Raw genomic sequence first — 13,787 nt, forward strand, 5'->3', positions numbered from 1 at the left:
ATAGTTGCCTTAGCATTTTAAGAAATGGATCAGAGATTTATATCTGCAACATGAGTTCCTAGTCAGACTAATATATGATGAAGTACTGAGTTATTCTTTTAGCCACAAGTAAAGAAATGTGTGAAGTTGTGACAAACTCAAATTCCATTAGGCTGTGGTGGCTTTCTGGAATTATGGGACCCTAGTCTGGGGAGCCTTAATCGAACTTGCATATTCCACAACAAGGAAGCTGAGACCTGGTGGAGCGCTGGTGGGGATTTGACTTGGAACCCTGGTTGTGTATCTTCTACTTGATCCTTGAGGAAACAGGGATTACTACCTCCTAAATTCATTAAGAGTTAATTAAATGGTGTATGGAACCAGTAGGGGTACAGTAATGTTAACTTCTTTTTCCATTTCCTAACATCACAAAAGTGGTGACAGACATAAGATATAAACACAGCCTCTGGCTCCCTGCGTAGAGCTTTTCCCACTGAGAAGTTTTCTCTTTAATAGTCTATCTTGGCTTAACTTTTCTCCAAAAAATACACATTCATTAGATTCTAGCTGGATTAGCAGTTTATTTGAAATAATTCTCTAGATTTTTCCCTATTTTTTTCCATCCTTGGTTAATTCTAACTTTTAATCAGTCCTAAAAACAGAAGTATAAAATCCTAGAACTTTATTTGATAACACTGAGCTGCTTATCCTTAAACTTATACTAAAACTATAAGTTTTAGCATATTTAGTAATATTTAATACATTTAGTGTACTTAGCATATTTACCTCAAGTGGAAGAATCTGCAAATGTCCGCTTAACTATCCTTCCTTTATTTTGTTTAGAAATAAATCCACAACAAATTTAAGCAGGTTTATTAGTTAGTTTTATAACTGAGTACAATGAGTTTGCCTCTCGATGAGTATAAAGTCAGAGTGGAGAAAGACTTATTACCTGCAGCAGGTAAGGAGAGCATGGGAGTTATTTCCAAAGCAGTACCCTCCTCTACCAAAATGGGCATGGGGATTTTATTCAGGGAGCCTATACATATTTATATGAGAGGACTTTGGGGGTGGTCACATTCCCAAGCATGCTCAATTCAAGATGTATGCCACTGAGCATGTTCAGTTTAAGTCATTGTTCAACAAGGAAAGATGGCAACAGGAATATTTCTGGGCCTGCATGGCTTCTTTTCCCAAACAGATTTTAGTTGCAACCAAAGGAAGGACACTTTGAAGGTTGTTAATGTAGGAGTTTGCCCTAATGGTCACCTAACATTTTCACTACCTATATTTTCTACATCTGACTTCAGGATTTCTCCACCTTTTTATTCTCCCCAAATCCTGTGTTAACACCAAGTGGTTCCAGTTACAAGCTGAATGCAAAAGTCTTTGCATTTAGATACCTTAAAAGCAACTGAGGCCAATAGGAAAAGGGGACCAGGAACTAGAGAAAAGGTGAGATCAAAAAGAATTAACCTAGAAGGTAACACACACGCATAGGAAATCAATGTGAGTCAACTCCCTGTATAGCTATCCTTAGCTCAACCAGCAAAAGCCCTTGTTCCTTCCTATTATTGCTTATACTCTCTCTTCAACAAAATTAGAGATAAGGGCAAAATAGTTTCTGCCAGGTATTAAGGGGAAGGGGGGGAGAGGGAGGGGGTGGAGTGGGTGGTAAGGGAGGGGGTGGGGGCAGGGGGGAGAAATGACCCAAGCCTTGTATGCACATATGAATAATAAAACAATAAAAAAAGTCTTTGCATTTGATCAAAATATTTTTTAAGTGAAATTTTTGTAGCTAGGGTAAAATCCTTTCTAGTGTCATAAGTTTCCAATGTTTTGCAAACAGGCAAATTACACTGATCTGAAGTGAATGCTTACAAGATGGCAGCTGCTGAGCTTCACTGGTTTTACAGCAAATGAGCATATAGGTTTGTGGATAATGTTGAGCCTTCTCCAGTGTCTTAATCATAGGCTTAAGGGACTGGGAGTGGGGGTGGGGATGGACGGATGCGCAGACAGATGATGACACTCCATAGGACCAAATGAACTTCAAGGTACCTGCCAGTTCTAAAACCATTTGCATTACAGTCTGTGAATGGAGACTGGAGAAGGTAAACAATGTCTGTTTAAATGTGGATTTAGTGGTACATTGCTACCCTAACATGCTACTGTATTCCAAATAGAAAGTGGTTCTCAAGAAGAGATAATATTTCAGTACTCACCATTTTCTGCAAAAAACATTTCCTTATGCTGGCATCACATCTCTATATCCTTTCTAGGAGAATCACCTGATTATTTGAAATATTTTATGTGGGTATTATACCATTTGACAGGGTGATTTTTTGTCAGAAATCTGTGTGTGATCAAGTCTGAGGATAATGTTCTCTATTTTTTATGGTTGTCCATGTAGAAATATGTGACTCAGGACAGAGGTACACATCCCAAGTCAAAGGACAAATAATCATTCTCTAATTAATCTTCAGGCATGAGGAGACATAATGAGAAAGAAAAATATCAGCCTTAAGTGTACCACGAACAGCAAGTTCTTCAACATATTTGTGCAACCAATAATCATTTGTTCAAGTTGAGTTAAAACAAATGTTTTCTCAGGCTTATGCTTAATAAGCTTTTCCCCAAATCTCTTGTTCTTTTGACATATACTTCAACAAAAATAATATCCAAAGAAACAAATCACCAGAGTTGCCACTTTCCCCTGTGAGAGGAGAATCGTGTATTGCTTCAGGTGGTGCACACTTGCCTCTCACCCTCGCTAAGAAAGACCTGCAGAGCAACGCCCTGCAGCCACCTCCACAGCTGCTGGAGTCCCCGCCTGCCCACCATCCTGGTGGTACAATCATCCCACACTGCTTCCTTCAATACCCAGCAACTCTGAGAGGTCCACCAGTTTTTTGCTGCAGGCACAAAAGATCAGGGTTGTCAGTGATTTTTTTTCCCTTCATACATTCCTGCCACCAGAGTCATCTAATCTTGCTCTTCTGAGCCAGATGCAATTTCCTGCTCTCCACTGATTCAAATCCTATTCTTTTTCATGCCATTCAATATAACCTGATTCTCTAGCTTTGAATTTCCTTGCCTGTTGTGTATAATCTGAATACGCTGCCTTAAAATTCTTGTTCGTTGTTTCATATGTATCTTTATTATGTATATTTATTCGATATAAAGTTCTCAAGGCAAAGGTCAAGATTCCAGTAGTTTCTCATGTATAATCCCCATAAAAATCTGCCTTTGGCAAACCATGTGTGCCTGTTTTCCCTCATTTCTACAAGAGGATAAGAATAGAATCCGTCCTGACCTGTTCTCAAGAGTATTAAGAATATCAAATAACATGTAGAGAGCCTTTATAAACCGTGAAGGGGTATGTAACTAGCAGTGAGGTCATACAAGCATGTACATTAAAAAGTATATAAAAAGATGTAAGTTTTTGATGAAATTGGGGGAGGGTCTTTGTGGCCATCGTTAACTAGCTTCAGCTTTACACTTGTGGTCTTCCACATGAACTGTGTGGAAATGAAAAAGCTTAGTCTGTATGAAAATATCACTCATATTTAGAAACATTTGTAACATTTCCAAAGTAAAGATTTATAACTCTTCAGGTTTGCAGTTATTTCTAAATATATGTATGTGTACATTAAAATGCCTAGATGATATATAAGTATGCCAACAGAAAGTTATAATTTCAATTTTCCTTTTTATAGTCATCTATATTTCTAAACCTCTAAACCTACACTAGCCTTTTAATTTGTCAAAAAATTAAACAAAAACATGACTCATCCACTTTTTATTCCAACTCTAAGAACATTGGCATTTTCTATTAAATTGCCATTCAACATTAAGCAAAATTCTGACAGTTCAAAATTGTGAAAGTTTAAAAAGTATCATTTTAGTTTTTTTCTCATGATTCCAGAGGTAGGCTAAAATGTTTTCTAGTTCTTTATTGTCACTAAAAACAACTTATTTGTGCTTAGTTAAGATGTTTATTACATACTATGTATCGGCCAAATACCAATGATGCAATGCATCAGAATGCTCTATTTTTGGATCTTTTTTATCGCTTTCTAGTTCTGGACACTATGTGGAAATGCTCTGACTGCAAAAAGAGGGATATTTGGCAAAACAGGGGATCTTCAGACCATCCTTTGCCTTGCATGTGCCAAAGAAGACATCACCTACTCTGGTGCTTTAAATGGTGACATCTATGTCTGGAAAGGGCTCACCTTAGTCCGCACCATTCAAGGAGCACATAGTGTGAGTATATCATATGGGAATTTGGGGTTGACTAAGTTAAGGTCACAATTTCCTTTATTTCTTGCCCCCCTTTACTATAGAATCAGAGGATTTTAACAAACACTCCCAAAACACTTATGAAGATTTCCCAAGTTATCTTTGTTCATCTGAAAAAAAAATTTCAAAAGCATACTAAGTTAATTAGCTTCCACCTTATCTATTAATTGGCTGATTAGTGTTGTTACTCATCAAAGATAGTTTGACAGAAGACTAGACCTTTTTCTTCATCAGTTTCATTTTAGACTGGCACTTCTCAAATTGTAATATGACCACAAAGCTCCTGGGATCTTGTTAACATGCACATTGGGCCCCAGTGGGCCTGGGATGCTTCTGCTGCTGCTCTTGGCCCAAAGTTGAACTAGGAGGGCTGTGGACAACTATTGTTTTTACACTGTTGGCAAGGTCGATTTTCCTCACTCTGTGCTGAGGTGCCTGAGTGTCTCCTCCACATCTGGGTCACAGGCTCCACAAAGGCAGACGCCATTGATATAACCTTCTGTCTTGGTGGTCTGCTCTGTAAAAACAAAGGCAAACTTTACTTTTTAACACTCAGCAATTCTGGCTCATATGCAAATGGTTACATTGTTATATCTACAAATCCTGCAATGGAAATGCTCAGGACAGACAAATGATGTAAAGGCTACTATGGTGAATGGAAATTAGATAAAATATCCTGAGAAATCTAATAGAGCTTTAGCTTACAGTCTCCAAATTGATTCCCCATTTCTTTTCTTTTCTTTCTTCCTTTTCTTTCCTTTATTTTGTTTTCTCTTTTCTTTCTCTTCTTTTCCTGCACTGCGGATTGAACCCAGAGTCTCACTCATATGAGGGCTCTCAAGCTATTCCCTTAGCCCATGTAACTCTTAGTATGTGAAAAAAAGCTTAAGCAGCTCTTAGTAAGAGAGCTATGAAGTCTTAGATCTTGCATTGCCTTCCATGTTGAAGACCAATTTATGAAGCAGTTCTTAAAACAATTAAGAGGTCAGCATCTGTCCTCATTCATAAAAGCAGTTGCCTTAGTAATCAAGTTTCTCTTTACCTTGAATCTTACATCAACATGACATGTTTGTAACACTTGTCAAGACAAATAGTTTCATAACTTAAAGATACTCTTTACAGGAAAATATTTCAGTGTGAAAAGAGCATCTTCAATGATTAGTATCAAGCTGACTCAGTGCTATCTGCACTTTCTGTTAGGCTCAGTGATAACTTCTTGAGCTACTGAGATGTGTTGGCACCTTCCCATCTGTAAAAGTGTTCACATTCCTAGTCCTGATGTCTTTACTTGACTACTTGGAACAGGAACTTATATGAAACAGCTCCATAGTTATCTTACTTTTTCCTCAGAAGGCTCAGTTGTCATACATAGGAATTTATGACTTCCCAATCTGCTTTAACGGAGTACTCCTAAATAATTTTTTTGTTTTTTTATTTTTACAATTTGTTATTAAATTAAATGTTAAAAGAGCACTGGAACTAGTTTGCTTTAGGGGTTATTTACCTGTAATCTTAACTACTTGGGAGGCTGAGATCAGAAGGATCACAATTTGAAGCCAGCTAGGGCAAATAGTTCCTGAGACCTATCTCCAAAACAACCAGAGCAAAATGGACTGGAGGTGTGGCTCAAGGTGCTAGAGTGCCTGCTTTGCAAGTGAAGCCCTGAGTTCAATCCCCAGTCTCACCAAAAAAAAAAAAAAGAAAAAAGATTGAACTATAAAGCTTATTTATAATGATCGCGGCATTGAGTATTATCTATTTTAACCCTCAGGCTGGAATCTTCAGCATGTATGCTTGTGAAGAAGGCTTTGCTACTGGTGGGCGAGATGGTTGTATACGGTTATGGGACACTGATTTCAAACCAATAACCAAAATTGATCTCAGGGAGACAGAACAAGGATATAAAGGTAATACATATATATATTAATATTATATAATAATATGTATATTAATTCCTATAACTTGGAAAGTATTAAACACAATACGAGGTTCTGTATTTCTGTTTTTGTTTTGTTCACACAGGGTCTTCACTATGTAGCCCAAGCTGGACTTGAACTCATGATCCTGCCTCAGCCTCCTGAGTGCTGGAGTTACAGGTGTGTACCGTCATGCCTAGCTTGTATTTCTGTTTAAGAGAGTTAAATATAAGGTGAAGTTCTGTACTCATTCTATAAAAGATCTGAGGAAGTTTGAATAAACATAAATAAAAAATCAACAGTGTTTTAAAAATAAGTGGGTACCCTTTTCCCCAATTGACAAAAAGATATCTTTCAGCGGTTGTACAGCAAAGATAAACAATGTATGGTAAAGCTGCTGAGTGCTTCCCAAGAGATGGGAATTTCAGTGGTAAAGCTAAGACATTCTAGACAAGTTGGTCAACCTAAATGTGACGGTGCCAGCCTCTGTAAACAAGCAAGTAATGATAGTAAAAGTGGGACAAAGAAATTAATTTTTACAAATAGCTTTAGAGTAATAGCTACTGTAGTAGTGGGGGCTAAGAACAGGGGTTTGGATTTAGGGTGCCTGGGTCCAAATACAAGTTTTAACTTGTGATTTGGGACCTTGGTCAAATTTCTTAACACCACTGGATCTCTACTTCTTCATCTATAAAGAGGCGGGTAATTCTAGCACCCAGTGTAGAGTTGTCTGAAGATGAAATACACTTGGAAAGTGCTGAGGATCCATCATTGTGCATAGTCAACACTCACTAAATATGAGCTGTGATCACACAGAGTACACACATGTAGGATACAAAGAGGCCTAGGTACATCTTTTAAATTATTAGAATAAGCTATAATATTTTTACAGATGATGAATTTAAGTGTCTGAGAGACTAAAGCAGAAATGTAAATAGGAAAGGTAAGACAAAGTGTCTAAACACAGGTGGGCTCCAGACCTGGCTCAAGGCTCTGTGGCCAGTCCTGAGGGAATGACTTTCAGTGCCATGTGTCATAGGGTCCACAGATCAAAACTTACCCATCATTCAAGTGACAGGAAGTCATTCCTGGTTCTGAGATCAGAGAGAAATCTCCTGAGAGGCTTCCTAGAGAGGACTCTGTGACATGAGACCCACAGTCCTTAGAGGTCTAGAGGGGAGTTATTATCACTGGCCCTTCTTCATTTAAGTCCCTCTATGTGAGCCGAGGGCAGTTCTGCCCCAGATGTTCTGTTGCTACTCAGAGGCCAGCTTCTTTATGTAACTATTTCGGTAGAAAGTACCAGGACTGGGTGTGGCTCAAGTGGTAGAGATGCCTGCCTAGCAAACAAAGGCCCTGAGTTCAAACCCCAGTATTGCTGAAAAATAAATAAGTGAATAAAGTATTTGATACAAAAACTGTAGTACAAGACACGTAGTATAAAAAACAGTGCCTAGATAACTGATGAGCTAACACTCGAGATGGGATTATTGACCATATACTGGGTAAATGTTGGGGAGCATCAATTTGAAATAATGACTTCTTTTTAGCAGTCACTTCTCCAACTCATCCAAAAATTGTATCACATAATTGAGGTATAAATTTTAAAGCATGGGAATCAGGACAGAGCCATTATTAACTTGCTCTATTATACTTTCCTACCTGATACTAGTTGACTCTGACTCTCAAAGTTTAGGAGCTGGCTCTTAATGAGCAACTATATAACAAGAGGTTTGTACTGATTACTCACAGTCAACCCCATGGCCACCTCCTGTCCCTGGAGTCAAAGGAAGACAGTCAGGGATGTCTTCTATCTTGTATCTTTCTCAACAGATTCCCACACACACCCCTTGGCAGGATCAACGCAGAACTGGGTAGCACACATGGGCAGGTGGAGCCCAAGACAAGCCCACACATTCTGTTGGATGTGACACCCTGCAACACCAGGACTTAGTTTATCAGGGAGGGATTGGCGTGCATGCTAGATGGATGACTAATGGGTCTGTAGACTATATTGTACTATATTCTGGGGCAAGAGAGGACCTGCTTTTAAAGAGTGGGTTATATAATCTTCTCCTTCAAGCCTAAGGGAGTCATGAGAGGGGTGTAGTTAGGAAGGAGCTCCCAGGAGAGTGGAGAGGGCACTGCTCAGCTGATTGTCATCATCATCTTACTTTTTAGAATTGCTGTTCATTGCTAATACTCTTGTTTACTTAATATTTTACTTTGATTTTAATGTATCTTTGAAAAAATTCCTTATGATAAATAATATCTGTGAAACCATGGGCTTAATATGTTGTGTTTTTTTAAATCATTAAAATATTATTAAAAAAAAGAAATTAGCACCCACCAAAATCTCCTCATCCTCTACCCCCAGATGCCTGAGTTGACACACTTTCGGTGGCAGTTATAGAAACTTGCTGTATACTGCCAAACTTCAAAAGACATATTGGCATTCTTTCTAGCTTTCAGTGGAGAAATAGAATAAACATCTAGAGTCAAAAGAACAGAAGGCTCCTGGTTGAAATACTGGTAACAACCAAATCCAGCCTACCTGACCCTTGAACTCAGGGAGTTCTTGAGCCTATGTGGACAGGGCAGTGTTGGGGAAGCCTGCTATATGTTGCCCTCATCCAGGTCTTGATGTCATCCTCATGCAGAAGCCAGGAAGGAGGTTGTTGGATTCAGAAACCACTTTGTACAGCTCAGACCAGGACAGTGTTCAGAATAGGCCTCCTGTTGTGACCTCTGAGGCCAGCCAGCTGTCCAGACAACCTTGTGACAAGGTCAACCTCTCAAGAACACACAAAGTTATGCCCCAACACCACATTGAGGCAGGAGAGGCAGCACAAATAAGGAACTAAAATCTGTAGGATTTGAGGAGATTAGAAGTAACCCACATGTAAACAGTTTTTTGGCCCAGCTTCCCTTTCAGCCAGGCAATTACAGACCCTTGATCCTCCGAGTATTGCAGAGTATGGGTTAAAGAATAGGGAAGAAGAGACAGTGAGAAAAAGAACAGAAGGGAGAAGGCAGAGGGGCCAAAAGACCTGTGGGGTACTTTGTCCCACCCTGAAAGACATCTTGACCTTGTACTCTACCTGTGTTTTGCCCCAAAAATGGAAACGAAGTGCATTTGAAAGAAGCAGATTCAGGCAAAGCAGTGTTAGAACCTCCCTGCTCTCAGTTTGGACATAAAGTTGCAGGTATGGATGGTTTTGTTTTTAGAAGAACCTATTGACATATGCAAGCTTTTTCCATATTTTTTCTGTTTGTGTCACAAAGACTCTCAAGTTCATTTCCATGGAAATAGTGACTTCTCATTTTAGCCAAATGGCTTTCTAAACAAATTTAACAAGTGATTTATGATCACATCCCAATCTGTATGACATGGTACTGATAATTTTCTGTGTTCCTTAAGTTTCAAAATGTTAGTTAAAATTTAGAAACTCTCTACTATTAGCATTTGGAAATCCAAGACTTTATAAAGATACAGTATGCTATCTGTAAAGACTTCTACTGTTCCTCCTATCTGCAACATGGTCTGGCAACTTCCAAGCTTTTAAATGTAAAATCTGTGTACATTCGCATCTTCTAATTTCTATTAATTGTTCATCATCAAGAGAGATGGACGGTTTTTTGGGTTTTTTTGGTGGGACTGGGGTTTGTGCTCCAGGCTTCATTCTTGCAAAGCAGGTGCACTACCACTGGAGCCACCCCTCTAGTCCATTTTGCTGTGGTTATTTTGGAGATGGGGGTCTCGCAAACTTTTTGCCTGGGCTGCCCTTGCACCTCCATCCTCCTAATGTCAGCCTCCCAAGTAGGCAGGATTACAGGCATGAGCCACCAGCACCCTGTAGTAGAGCAGTTTTAAATGAACTAGGAGAAATACTAAGTTTAGCCAGGTGTGGGGTGCGTGCCTGTAATCGCAGGACTTGGGAAGCTGAGGCAGGAGAATTGTGAACTTGAGGTCCGTTGTAGTGAAACCCTGTCTCAAAACAAAACAATCAGAAACAAAAAAACTAAGCTGTATTAAAGAGAGACACTGTTAATCAGTTCTCTTACAACTTTGTAGTCAAGTTTGAATTAAGACATTTGACTTCCAGTGAAAGCTATTAACCTTACTTTAGATGCAGGGTGGATCAGCTTAGAGATGGGTCATGTGCATATCAACAGGAATCAGTAAGGCCTAGACTGATTCTCAGTGTTCCTTCTTCCCTCCCCAAGGCTTAGTCAAAGAAAATGTCCCTCACATAATCAGGAAGACCATTCCTCAGTCAAGGGAGTTGTAGTGTTTTAGTTACTACAGTGACTTGTAAACCTTTTGTGACAGACCAGATTTTTGCTGAGTGTTCAAATAAACTTTCTTTAGCAATAACTATTCATGATACAAATCAACCATCTAGTGCATCCAAGATCTTCTATCTGCAGTTCTGAGAGCCATACAGTTTAGAGCCAAATGACTTTTTTATGACTAGTTGGGCAGCAAAACCTGACCTGAACTGACATGAGGCTATTTACTGTCTTCATACATGTGAATATTCATACATTTCACCTCAGAAATGTGTGATTTAAGCCTCAGATCCCATTGGACTCATAATAAGTCCAAAGTTCAAACCTTTTTGAATTCTGAGCTGCACCTGGCACCAAAGGATGTCAGATGATGGGATGGACGACAATGAATATTTCAGTGAATATCAAATTCTGGGATTTTCAGGCTGGGAGAGACATTGGATGCAGTGAGAAGAACTTTCCAACCTTATGGATGGATAGAATGAAGTTCATTAGTGTCAAGTTAATTGCAGACTTAGGGCTCTACCTCATCTCACACCAAACTTAATAACAGTTGAATCTGATGATTTTTAAAACAAATTTATGATCTGGGTAAAATAACAAAGTTTAAAATGACTTACAGTGGTGACAAGAGAAGCTAAAAATAGTTCTTAAAGTAAGTCAACCAAAATGAATTATTTCTGTGATGACAAAATACTTTGAGTTAATGGTTATAAATGATTGTATCTAAATCAATGCAGGATTATTCATACAGCATGTGCTATTTGTCTACTCAAACATTTGTTAAGCATCTACTAAGTGTCAGACACATGCCAAAGAACCAGATAGGCCATTCTAGAAAGCCTGCTTTAGTCATCATTACATTTTACTAGGGGAGGGTTGTGTGTTTAATTGCAAATACCTATTTACTGAATAGTTGTTGTATCTAGTGAACTATACAGTCCAAATCCAGAGAGATCCTTCATTAAGCCAATCACTGCACCTATGTTGGAGGCTAAGGTCCCAGGATACAAGATTCCCCTTAGATTTGTCAATATGTCCGCTGCTCCTTCCCTAGTCTGGGCCAACATCACCTCTCACATCAGTTACAACAGTTGCTTTATAATTTGTGTCCCTGCTTTGACCATATCTCTCTGCACAGCAACTCAAGAGATTGTTTAAAGTTTATGAAAACCAGATCCCATTATTCCTTTCCTCAAGACCTTGTGATGCTTCCCCATAATTCTCAAAGAGTCGAAGTCCTTATGATGGCCTTGTAGCTTCTGTCTCTTCCTTGCTCTGTGGGGCAGGCCAGGCTGGTTCACATCTTCCGCTCTGCACTCAGGTTGCCCCCTCTGTCTGCAAAACGCTCCCTAACACTCTGCATAACCACTTCCCTCCTCTCCTTGAGCCTCTGCTCCAGTGATACCTGCCCTGATGGCTTTACTTGAAATGGCAACCCACTCAGTCTCCCTCTGCTTGGCATTCCAATCCCTTCTCTCCAGTTTGCTTTTCATCTAGTAAAATGCAATATAACTTACCATGTGTTATGCTCATGGCCTTTGTCTGTTCCCACAAGGATAAGGACCTCTTTTCCATGATGCCCTCTGATCACTTACCTCAGTGCCTGGACATAGCTGGCAGGTGAGTGAGTAGACTGCATTCTATAACAGGAGTGCAGAGCCCTGCAAGGTAGCCAAGTGACAACTATGCAGAAGGAGAAACATATAACTTGGTTCCTTTGGGTCAACCTGCTATGTTCAAGCTTGGTTGGCAAGAGCCAGGGTGGGTGGTCATGGATCGAGTTTAAGGAAATGAGTGTCATGTCCACTTAGGGAGCTCTCCTCTCTTACATAAAGAGTAGACAGCGTGGGACAGGTAGAGGTTTTTCTTCCTGTTTATTTTTCTTCTTCTTTCTTTTTGGCAATATTGGGGTTTGAACTCAGGGCCTCCACTTGCTATGCAGACACTCTACCACTTGAGCCACACCCCCATTCCTTTTTTGCTTTGGTTATTTTTTTGACAGGATCTCATGTTTTTACCAGGGGCTAACCTGTACCAATATCCTCCTAACTACCATGTCCAGTGTAGCTGGGATCACAGGCATGCACCACCATACCTGGCTTGAGATGGGATGTCACTAAGTCTTTGCCAAGACTGGCTTTGAACTCTATCTTCCTGATCTTTGTCTCCTGAATAGTTGTGAGTCACTGAGCCTGGCCTTCATTTTTCTTATTACCAGTTTTCTTCCTCAGAGTATCTTAATGGTCATGTAGCCTAACAATTCTCAACAAGGGGTGATTTAGTCTCCTAGACATTTAATATTGTATGGAGATGTTTTTGAATGTCACAACTGTACAAGTGTGATTGGCAGTTGTGGGCACAGGACAGTCCCCACAATGAAGTGGCCTCAAGTGTTAATAGTGTCGCAGTCAAGAAGCCCTAGTGTAAAATATTCAAAAGACCAACTGAAATCTGAACACTCTGTTCACAAAAGAAGCTTAACAAGCACATCCTGTTGCTCCCCTGGTCCCTTGGGTGGCTTTGTTCCTCACCTCTCTAATCCCTTTGGCCTCTGTCACAGTCTTCTGTCATATTCCTCTTCAGGCTGGGCCCTCCTGTCTCACTGTTCTGCAGAGGTAGAGGTGCAGCAGGGGCATATGGTGTGGGAGCTGGAGACAAGGAGGTGTTTGCTCAGACTTCTGTGTATGTCAGACAAGCAGAGGGCTGGCTGGCTGTTCTTTCTTGGGGGTAATTCCTTTGTAAACACACTTGCTGATCCAGCTTTGTATACAAGACAGCTTGGAATTCCTCCCCTGGGTGGGAGGCTATGGGTTTCTGTCTTCCATGGTCCTATGGATCCTTCAAAGTTCCTGTGGCTATAAGATCTTGGATTCCATGGGGTAGATTTTGAAATAACCAGGGATTTTTAACAAGCATAACTTTCACTGTAAGAGATTTGTCTGGAAATTTGTCTGAAAATCTCAGGCAGAGATTGTAAGCAGGACCTGTGGTTGTGATGAGGACCAAAACCGATGGAGGAGCAGCCCCAGCCCTGTTGCCTAGAGGCCCTGACACTTTCCTACAGCAAAGCCCCATCCAGAGTGCCAGCTCCATGCTGTCCTTTGTGCTAAGTGCTCTCCACACAGCATCTATGTAATCTCAAGCTCCCCAGGCAGGTGCCTTCTTTGGCCTGAGATCTAGGTGATTACGCAGGGCCCTGTACTCAGAAGGTCCCTGCACTTGGTTGAGAGATTTGTTGTTACTGCCTTGAATTTTTCTTTTCTTTTTGCTGTAATGGAGTTTGAACTCAGG

At 40.1% G+C, this 13,787-nt stretch overlaps 1 protein-coding gene across 13 annotated transcripts in view; it reads left to right on the plus strand.

Annotated features, from left to right (window-relative positions):
* The window catches only part of Eml6 (EMAP like 6), a 258,414-nt gene that overhangs the window by 117,108 nt on the left and 127,519 nt on the right, over nt 1–13,787 (plus strand). For all 13 annotated transcript variants that reach the window (XR_012439685.1, XR_012439686.1, XR_012439688.1 and 10 more), the window contains exons 5-6: nt 4,063–4,248; nt 6,056–6,191. Coding sequence is in view for 9 of the 13 variants with exons in the window: in XM_074049718.1 (XP_073905819.1) it covers nt 4,063–4,248; nt 6,056–6,191 (322 nt within the window). In the remaining 4 variants the exon portion in view is untranslated. The remainder of the gene's footprint in view (nt 1–4,062; nt 4,249–6,055; nt 6,192–13,787) is intronic.

Source organism: Castor canadensis, chromosome 12 (genome assembly GCF_047511655.1).
Source record: "Castor canadensis chromosome 12, mCasCan1.hap1v2, whole genome shotgun sequence".
Lineage (NCBI taxonomy): Eukaryota > Metazoa > Chordata > Mammalia > Rodentia > Castoridae > Castor > Castor canadensis.